The 11,424-nt window shown below is 34.4% G+C and overlaps 1 protein-coding gene across 1 annotated transcript in view; it reads right to left on the bottom strand.

The window, feature by feature from the left end:
- The window catches only part of LOC108520897 (vacuolar protein sorting-associated protein 13B-like), a gene marked incomplete at its 3' end in the record, with an annotated part of 201,096 nt that overhangs the window by 182,498 nt on the left and 7,174 nt on the right, over positions 1-11,424 (bottom strand). The window contains exon 2 of the mRNA XM_017860455.1: positions 8,012-8,215. Coding sequence (XP_017715944.1) covers positions 8,012-8,215 — 204 coding nt within the window. The remainder of the gene's footprint in view (positions 1-8,011; positions 8,216-11,424) is intronic.

Below are 11,424 nucleotides of genomic sequence, written 5' to 3'. Positions count from 1 at the left end.
CAATTGCTTCAAAGAGAATAAAATACCTAGGAATCCAACTCACAAGGGATGTGAAGGACCTCTTCAAGGAGAACTACAAACCACTGCTCAACAAAATAAAAGAAGACACAAACAAATGGAAAAATGTTCCATATTCATGGATAGGAAGAATCAATATTGTGAAAATGGCCATACTGCCCAAAGTAATTTATAGATTCAATGCCACCCCCATCAAGCTACCAATGACTTTCTTCACAGAATTGGAAAAAACTACTTTAAAGTTCATATGGAACCAAAAAAGACCCCACAGAGCCAAGACAATCATAAGCAGAAAAAAGAAAAAAAAAAAAAAAAACAAAGGAGGTGGCATCACGCTACCTGACTTCAAACTATACTACAAGTCTACAGCAACCAAAACAGCATGGTACTGGTATCAAAACAGAGATATAGACCAATGGAACAGAATAGAGGTCTCAGAAATAACATTACACATCTACAACAATCTGATCTTTGACAAACTTGACAAAAACAAGCAATGGGGAAAGGATTCCCTATTTAACAAATGGTGTTGGGAAAACTGGCTAGCCATATGTAGAAAGCTGAAACTGGATCCCTTCCTTACACCTTATATAGAAGTTAACTCAAGATGGATTAAAGACTTAAATGTAAGACCTAAAACCATAAAAATCCTAGAGGAAAACCTAGGCAATACCATTCAAGACATAGGCATGGGCAAAGACTTCATGACTAAAACACCAAAAGCAATAGCAACAAAAGCCAAAATAGACAAATGGGATCTAATTAAACTAATGATCTTCTACACAGCAAAAGAAACTATCATCAGAGTGAACAGTCAACCTACAGAATGGGAGAAAATTTTGCAATCTATCCGTCTGACAAAGGGCTTATATCCAGAAGCTACAAAGAACTTAAACAAATTTACAAAGTCTCTTCCAGAGGTTCCACTAACTTAGAATCAAGCTAATATGAGTCAGCCCAGTCCCTACATAGTAACGCTAATTTTAATTCACTGTGTTTCAATTTTCTATATATAAAATTAAAATGCTGGCCTAAAGGATCTGATAATCTTTTACGAAAATACAACTATAAGTTGACAGAATTAAGACAAAGATCTTTGCTCACTTGTCAAGTTCCACAAAACTATTACATCAAAGTCAGAGGAAGCCAATTCTTAGGGCTGAGAAAAGGAGAAAAGAGAGAGTTCATAACAACAAAGAGTAGGAAAGGAGCAGACAGTTTAGCTAGTTTTCCCCAGGAGGAAAAAAAAAAACATACACCTTAGAGAAAATCAATTACTAACATTCTTTTTTGTTTGAAGGGTTACTATAGAAACTAAACATACTACTCAATTTTTCCCTTTTTTCCCCTCTGGGACCCATATTTTCTGCCAAAATTTTGAAATATGCTTTCACACAGTAAGGGATAATATTAAGTGCTACTGTAATTCTAGACCATTCAGGCTAGTACTAAGCAAATGATATTAAGATGGCAGTAATGTGCTCTTCTAAATCAGAAAATAAGCACCGAATAAAACATGTTTAAAAACATTTAGATTTACTTTCTTTCCCCTCCCTCTACATTTTAAACCAAATACATCAGTTATCAACATATTCAACAGTTAAAAAAATAAATACAATTTCTGGTACTCTATGAGTTTTAAAATGCTTTTTCAGGTGCAAGTCATATAACATGCATACAATTTCTTCAAGGGAAAACTGTTTCATTAAAAATTAATCAACCCCTGTGCACCAACATTCAAAGCAGCATTATCCACAACAGCCAAAAACGTAGAAACAACCCAGATTTCCCGCAACAAAGAAACAGATAAATTTAATGTGTTACATGCATACAATGAAATATTACTCAGCCATAAAAAGGAATGGAATTCTGATACACTAAAAGAAAGGAATGAGCCTTAAATATATTACACAAAGTAGAATAAGCTAGATACAAAAGTACAAATACCATACGATTCCTCTTATATTAAGTACCTAGAATAGGCAAATCTATAGAGACAGAAAGTAGAATAGAGGTTACCAGGGATGGAGGGAGAGGAGAAGATGGAGTTGTTCGATGGGGATAGAGATTCTGTCTAGGATGATGAAAAAGTTCTAGAAATAGATAGCGGTTATGCTACACACTGTGAATGTGCCTAATGCCACTAAATTGTACATTTTTAAATGGTTAAAATGGTAAATTTCACCATGTGCATTTTTTACCACAATTTTAAAAAATCACCAAATAAGTTAATTGATAGTATTGAGAAGTTAATATGTACAAGGAGAGTGAGATTAAAAAGACTAGTTCTTAGTAAGAAATTTTAACACCAGCAATATGGAGACTAAGCCGAAATGAACATTTACCATTTGTACTACCACAGCACAGATATTCTGGATAAAATGTCAGGTGAATTTAATACCGAAAAGTGCTACATATCTTTTCTTTGGCCCTCTAGATCTACTCTCTACGCTTCACTACCCTGTGTGCTTGGGAAGTTAATCTATATGAACAATATGAATGGATTTCCTGGTCCTCTGTTTTTTGTTTTTTGTTTGTTTGTTTTTGTTTTTTTTCTTGGTTTCAGTCAATGAGAAACAGTGGAGACAGAAGTGGAGAATGAAGTCTGGGTATTTATTCCCTGCTCTGATAAACTCTCTTTCCTGCCCTTTAAGCCCACTGGTGTCAACAACTGCTCCAGGGTACTCAATCATCTCCTGTTAACTGAGATTTCCCTCCCCAGTTAACATCTTTGTCCTTTTACTAAATTCTCTTAAACTGTCCAATTTCAGACTACCATCTTTTTCTAATACGATAGCAAAACTTGAAATAAAGACAAATACTATGGTGTCAGAAATGAAGAGGCAACACAAAGTCAGGGTAACAAGTGGAAACAGTCCTTGGCGGTATGTAGAAGTGTCAAACTCAGATGAGGGTGGAGGGGTTGAGCGATGGTGTTTTAACACTCATTCAGGGACTGAAGACGTGGTCCAGAGCCTCAACTGGGGAGTTCTTTGCATAAATCCTGGAGGGAAACAGAGCTGCTTTTTAAGCAAAAGATACACTAGACACTAGGCTTCAGCAGGCTAAGAAATGCCATGAATGTTTTTCAGATTCCTAGGACAGAGGAGAGGTGAAAGTAGGGGCATGATAAAGTCATTCATGGCTGAGCAGGATGGCTTACGCCTGTAATCCCAGCACTTTGGGAGGCCGAACACCTGAGGTCTGGAGTTCCAGACCAGCCTGGCCAACATGATGAAACCCCATCTCTAGTAAAAATACAAAAATCGGCCAGGCGTGGTGGCAGGCGCCTGTAATCCCAGCTACTCAGGAGGCTGAGGCAGGAGAATCGCTTGAAACCGCAAGGCAGAGGTTGCACTGAGCCGAGATCACACCACTGCACTCCAGCCTGGACAACAAGAGTGAAACTCTGTCTCAAAAAAATAAATAAATAAAATAAAAAATAAATCATGAGAAACTAAATGCTATTATTTGCTTGTGTGGGATGTCATGTGTACTACTTATATGATAAGACAAACCCTTGTTGATAAAGAACCTAAAAATTGCTGAGGGTTCCCTGAAATCTCTAGCACCCTGGCAAAAGCAAATGTCAAAATGCTCTATAGGGACAATTCTACAACAAAGGGCACATAGGAATCACACAGAAAAAATAAACTGTTGAATATGAGTTCACAATAAGATATTACAAACCACATGAGAAAATGAACCAGAAAAAGGGACAGTCAGCAGATATAACTAACAAAAACTTGGCATCTCCAATAAATGGAGTTAAGAAAATCTAAAAAGACTATAAAGGAATTATTTTTAAATGTTAAGAAATAAAAGAATGAACAATATGAAGGGGAGACTATATATATACTTTTTTTGTTTGTTTTAATCTATTCAAAAGACTTTATGCTTCTTTGAACATAGCATTCCTGGAAAGCTCTAGAAGTCCTTCTCTCCTCCTGGTAACCATTGTCCTGATAATCTTTTGATTATAAGAATATTTTCTATTAGCCACACTATCATGTCAACAATACAACTGTCTGTATATGGATTTAAATATAGAATATATGTGTTGTGGATAGTTAAAGCAGTACTTCCCAACCTTCTTCATATAATTGCATATGTAGGAAATGTTATTTTTATCTGTGGTAAGCAGAAAAATCTCCACGGCATTGAAAGCTTCATTCACCCTGGACCCACCCAAAGACTCTAAAGGCCAAGGTAATCCATGTCTCAGCATAGCTGTGACACATCTCATGGTGTTTCAGCGCACTGGTTAGCAAGCTCTGAGTTGTAATTCCTCTTTCATAAATACGTTCTTAATATTTTTATTGCCTTATTAATATGGTGTTAGTGAATTTAAATAACATGGTTACACTGAAATAATTTTATAATTATAGCTCCTTCCTCCCTCGTTATAATAAAATGATATAACAAATAACAGCATAGGGCTACTATGGTACAGCATTTGATTAGTGTGGCAGAATCTTCTTCTGCCCAGGGCTAAGGAGAAAATTAAAAGTTAAATTGAAATGACAAAATTAGCTAACCCTAATAGGGTTTCAAAAATCTTTTAACGAGTTACACGAAGCATATCGCTGACTGACAACTTGCCTGCTCTGTTATGAGTAAATCCTAGTGTTGTTCATGACTTTACAAGAGCTGGAAACATAAAATGAAGACCTACTAAACTGAAAATGTTTAAATGGTACCGTGTATATAGAAATTTGCCTATACTCACAGCCTAATGCAAAAATCTTATGAAGATTTGTATTAGCTTTCCCTTTTGGACTACTCACTAAACTAAGTACTTTACAAGCATTATCTCTGTTTTTTTTTTTTTTTTTTTTTTTTTTGAGACAGGACAGAGTCTTACTCTGTCACCCAAATGGTTATGATATGATGATCAATTTTAAGGCACTGATCTAACTTTACCTTGCAACCTATAAGGAGGTATCTGTCTATTGAATATTTCATGTTTAATTTCTATTCTTGCTCTCAAAAAATATTTATAGGTAGATTAAGACTAACTATGTGTGCATCTGGGTTTAAATTGACCTCTTTCAAAATTAGCCAATAAATGATAACATAAGAAAATATAGTCATTGTTTTCATTCAGTAGCGAATAGTGATATAACCATCTTCATAATAGTGAATAACCATCTTCATAAAAATCTTCTGCCCTTTATGAAAACAAATCAGCTAAATTATTTTAAGGTACTTCTCAGCAAACAATCTTCCCAAGTGGATTTCAAATTGATATTGGACTAGTAGTAATCACCTCTTTTCTGGACCACACTATATAAATAAGAGAAGAGGGTGCATTTTGAAAACATGTGCCACTTTCCCATCCACATTCCCCCAGAACTCCATTTCTATGAGCTGCTTTACATGGTCTTTTTTGAATATTAATTTATGAATCTTTTGCATTAAAATTTTATCATTTTCAGATCTTTCAAATCTGATACAGATCAGATTAAATCTATAGATAGTACAAAACTAACAAATCTATTACGAGCATTTTCATTACTTGTCTTTATAACCCAATCCGAAAAAATCCTCAACTTTCTAATTTGAAATTAATTTCAGTCATATAAGGGTATTATTAAAATCAGAATTTACTTTTTTATAAGCAATTTAGCAAAATTTTCCCCTTAACTTCTTCACTTTGGCTGGTGAAGATACTATTCTTCTAGTATGTATTATTATACATCTACTAAAACAAAATTGTTACTCATGTCTTACTCATTTTTAACCATCCCAAGTGTTATTTTCTCTACAAGAGAGCCACAGACCTCTTAGAATGAATTTATTAATCCTTCCTCTATAAATGTAGGGCGTGTTTATTTTTATTACATCTCACATCAGGGTCACCATGTCCTTTTGCATTGTCTGTACACTGTACAATCCTAGAGTGTATGATTCAAACTATACCTTGTACGAATGGCAGTCTCTAGATGTATGACCAAAAGCTGTCACCATTTCATGTGAGCCCTGTCTTTCCTGGACTTGAAATGTCTTTTAAATGCTTCTTTCAAAAAAACACATTTCCAAAAGAGTTGAGTGAACACTCCAAAATGGATGTCATGTTCCTCTAGACATTCCTGTAAACACAGTACTTAGAAAACAACTGTTTAATGGAACATTCTCCTTTCAGCCACTAAAATGTCTCTAAGATTTAACTGTATTTATCAGCTTCATTTGTACTATCTTTGTCTAGCAACTGATTACCTTAAACTTTGATTACTCTACCAAAGGATTTCACAAAACGTATTTTGTAAAGCGTTAATAGGCAAACTGAGAAAGATGAGCTTTTGGTTATATAAGTTTGGAAACTGCTGTATTCAATAGCTTTTTTACTGAAAGAATTCTAAAAGATTTTGTATGCTAATAACATTGGAAATCTTCAAGAAACAATTCATAGCTTTTACTCTAGAAAGGATACGTCCCATTAACTCGATATGGGCTTATTTCTAGACTTCCTATCTCTTCCTCATTTGGGAAGAAAAAAGAAAAAAGAGAAAGAATAATCTTATCACCTGGGTTACTGTGATTCTTAAGATTTGGAATGGGCAAGATAGCAAAGCTGCTTGTACAGGGGGTTAAATAGATGTTCTCTAAAGTGTTAAATGCCTTATAGCAGCTGAAATTTGCCCTTTAAACTGAGTTTGTTTGCTTTTACTGATTTGTAAGATGAAAGAAATTACAATCCCCTTTACTTGATTCTTATCGCATTCTGTATTTTGCCAATAGCTTTATTTCCAGAGGAAATGGTGTCTTTATGCAGAAGCAAAAAAACATAACTTCTACCTCCATTGACTATAGAACAGTAGTTCTCATTGGAGAAAGTTCTATCCTTTAAGCAATGTTTTGGAAATGAATGGGGGTATTTTTGGTTGACTCAATGTTTGTGTATCATTATTGGCATTTAAGGGTTAGGAGTTAGGGGTTCAAGAGATCCTGTGTAGAATAGGGCAGTCCTGAAAAATGAAGCCTGTCTCATATATATTCATATAGGTGAAAACCCTGTTTATAAAGTGTTTTAAATCCAAACATATTTTCTTCATTTTGCATGATTTTAATATACATTAGAAGTTCCAAAATTCAACTACTATAATGAAAGATTGAACTATGTTTTGTTTGAAACTTTACCAAGAGTTTGTCGCTAGTTTAGAAAATCATGTCACCAACAGCAATACCACTTGTGGTGTTAAATATAGACCTGTACGAGTCTATTTACAGCCATCATATTCACAGTAATTGCACGTGACTATTCCATTTTGTCTTCTAATATAGTCATGCCCAGGCATTTACATATTGAAGTACATATTACTATATATTAATTACTTTCCTTTTATTTATGCTTTACAGTTTATTTAAGACATTACATATTTTTGAAATTATATGTATATGTAAGTTACATTATTTTTCATATTCATTTCTGGTTATATTTTTTATTTTCATTTCAGGATGGTAAAGGAGGCATTATAAAATATTTCTTATACAAAAGAGGTACTGGCATGCTAGGTTAGGATGTTAAAAAGAAAAAGAAAAGCTTTTACGATTGGGAGGAAGTGGAGAGGGCACTGGGTCTGATAGGGTCTAAAACCACTAATCTAAACCAGGTGACTAGATAATAATAGTCACCTGGTTCAAAAAAGGTGTAGAGGAACAGAGGTAGGGAGAGGGGAAGCATGAGTCTCTTTTTCACTCAGTTTCTACATTTCCATACTTCTGAGGAAACATACCTTTACTGTGTCTCAGTTTTCACCACTTCACAGAGCCGGCACTATTCTGAACTACCCCAGAAGCTGCTGAAAGTGATTTAAAAAAAAATTCTTGTACCTAAAAGGAATATACAGTCACTGCCGCCACAGCTCCTCTTGAACCTTCAGAATCTATCAGTTTTCACAGTAGTGAGGTTATCTTCATTTTAAACCATGATCTGGAAATCTGTGTTATATATTAACCTTCATTTTGTAACAGGATTTTCAAAAACACTTACCTCAGTAGTAGTCCCAATGTCAGCAGATGGGCTGCATGTGCTGGTATCTGGAGGAGCTGTGCCTATACTGCTTCTAACTGGAGAAGTAGGAACAGGCCCTGCCATGGTCTCTGGAGAGGTTGTAGATAGGTTGAGATTGCCTCTCTTCTGAATCTTATTCCAGACCTTATTCATGGTATCAGTTAGTTCATAGAAAAGCTGGACCTGAGAGCATAAGAAAAAAAGAAGAGAAAACAAATCTTTCAACTTCCAGTTTCAAACCACTAAAATAATAATATGAGAAAATTAACTATTCCAGAGAAATAAAATTTATAAAATAAAACTCTACCAATGCATCACTGATCACTATTAACTTACACTTGAAATTTGCTTCACACTCACATGGTGATATTTAATAATCAACCTAGCATTCCTGTGGATTAAAACCACAGTAATGTAAGCACAGCTTACTAGCAAACAGTAGATTTATTTCAATATATGAATAAGAGAACACATATAAATGCCTCTCGACCAGAGGACAGAATCAAAATTTTTTAAAAAAGGCATTCTAGTAAATGTAATTATTTAGTGTAATACAAAATAACTACCATCCTTATTTCTAAATAATTTCCACATCTAAATTTTCTCTGTGTTTCCCAGGAATAAATCTGAAACTGGATTTCTTGTCCCACAAAACAATTGAAAAAGAATGATATAACATCGAATAGTAAAAGGCAAATGTTACATATGAGACTTTTTTTTATAGATAAAGAACATATCCAACCTACTATTCCCAAAGGAGATGTCATTCCAATATTCGGAGAAAAAACTGTTTAACTTGCACATTGTTTGACTGAGTCCTAAGATATTTACATAAGATTTCATAAATAAGCATTAATCATGAAATCTGTATGACAATGTAGTGCCATTTACTGTATAAAACAAGCCCAGGAAGAAAAAATGCAAACACAATATATAAGCAAATCCACAGCTGGACACCATATTCTGCTTGCCATTTAAAAAAAGTGAAATTCTCATATTTATAAAAAGTTTCAGCCCCAGGACACATCCAGATGATGAAGCTGGCTTCTTATGTGGGCAGAACAGATGCATAAAAACAGTATTGTCAATCCTCACTTGATATAAAACAGCACTTGGGTGTACAATTTTCTCCTGTTTTTTTGTGTAATGAAGTTTCAAATCTCAGGTTATAGCTATTTTGTTTAAAAGTAATCTAGTAGCTAAAATCTGATTAAAAGTTCTTAAAAAAATATTTGTTCAAATTCTTCTGTCCTTCATAATTATGAATGTTTCTCTCTACAGAGAAACAACTTTGTTGCAAACCAGTTTTAAAAAATATTGTTTTGCTTTTTCTTAAATAATTAGAACTGATAAAGAGAGCACAAACAACAACAACAAAAAGCCAAAACAGGTTATAAGTATTTCTAAGGGTATTTATTTAAAATAAATGATGCTGCTTTTATTGTCACTACTTCTGATTCCTTTAAGTGTTAGCAGTAAAATACTGTGCCTGAATGGCAATGAGTACACTGTGTGTTTAAACTGCCATGCAAACCATGACATAAACTTTAAATGTATTTTTATTTTCAAAGAAGGAAGTTGCTAACAGAACTCAGACTTTCCAAATTCGGAGGTTTAAAGAAATAAGGCAAAAACATCTAGGATAAATGTTCAACTTTTATCCTTCAAGTTGTGCTAAAACACTACGCCAAGTAGAGCCACAGTGAACTTCCACTTCCCATCTTTAGAATGTCTGAAATTAAAAAGCCTAACTATATTAAGTATTAGCAAGGATGTACAGCAACTAACGCTCTCGTTTTCTGTTGGTAGGAATGTAAAATTTAGAATACAGTTTGACAGTTTTTGAAAAGAGCATATAGCTACCATATATGATCCAGCCATTCCACGCCTAAGTAGTTTCCTAAGAAAAATGAAGCCTATGTCCACACAAAGGTGTGCACACAAATGTTCATGGCAGCATTATTTGTAATAGGCAAAAATTGGAAAAAATTCCAAATGTACATTGACAGGTAGTGAACAAATTGAAGTACATTCACATGACAGGATGCTGTTTAGCCATAAAAAGAAACTATTGATGCATGCAACAACGTGAATTAATCTCAAAATAATTATGCAGAATGAAAGAAGCTAGGATAAGAAAAACATGGTATGATTCAATTTATAGAGAATCCTAGAAAACAAAAATTAGTCTATAATGACAGAATCAGTGGTAGCTGTGATGGAGAGGAATGGGAGAGAGGACTACATAAGAACATAAAGAAACTTTTGAAGATGTTAGATTGTGGGCATAGTTTCAAGTGTGTATGTACGCCAAATCTTAACAAATTAGATAATTTAAACATGCAGTTTATTGTATATTAAGTATACCTCAATAAAACATTTTGAAAATCTCTAAAATAAATACCATGTGAGGTGGTTTTATGTGAGTTCTGTATGAAGGTGACTTAATATCAATGATGTCTTGTGTATTGAATGCTGACTGAATAAAAATATGTAACGTTATTTTTAAAAAATTTATTCACACACATTTTTTCATTTAATCTATAGCTGTTCAGAAAAAAGATTCAATTTCACTGGAGAGGCTGAGAAAGGCCTCAAGAAGATATATTCCTGAAAGAGAGACAGGATTTAAATGAGTACAAAAAGTCATTCTACTCAGAAGTACAGAATGAACAAAAGCCAAGTGCAAGGGATGATCAAGACAAGACACAGGGCTGATGAAGAGTCCCTAGGTGGCTAGAGAGGAAAGGCCCAGGAGTATCAGGAGACAGTGTCAAAACAGAATCACTAAAGGCAGAGAGGAAGAAGAAAAACCATGGATATACAATGTCAATGGAAATCAAGGAGAAACAGAATTTCACCAATCAATTTAGTGATCTGTGTTGAACAATGCAGAGCTGTAAGTTAATACAATCTTAGAAAAACTATTTCATTTGGTATGTAGGTTGTTACCAATCATTAAAACTCAGTTTTAAAAGTTTTTTTTTTTTTTACAGAAAACAACTTTTCACATAAAAGATGACAGTTTAATTGTCCAGTTTAATTTTGTTTAAAAGTGAAAACAAAAATCAAGAGCTCAGGCCAGGCGTGGTGGCTCATGCCTGTAATCCCAGCATTTTGGGAGGCCAAGGCGGGAGGATCACCTGAGATCAAGAGTTCAAGAGCAGCCTGGCCAACATAGTGAAACCCTGTCTGTACTAAAAACACAAAACATTAGCTGGGTGTGGTAGTAGTGGGTGCCTGTAATCCTAGCTACTTGGGAGGCTGAGGCAAGAGAATTGCTTGAACCCGCGAAGTGGAGGTTGCAGTGAGCCGAGACCACACCATTAAACGCCAGCCTGGGCAACAAAAATGAAACTCTGTCTCAAAAAAAAAAAAAAAAAAAAAAAAAT

This window comes from Rhinopithecus bieti, unplaced genomic scaffold, assembly GCF_001698545.2.
Source record: "Rhinopithecus bieti isolate Rb0 unplaced genomic scaffold, ASM169854v2 scaffold_55680, whole genome shotgun sequence".
NCBI classification, from domain to species: domain Eukaryota; kingdom Metazoa; phylum Chordata; class Mammalia; order Primates; family Cercopithecidae; genus Rhinopithecus; species Rhinopithecus bieti.
This window is presented reverse-complemented; position numbering and strand designations above follow the sequence as displayed.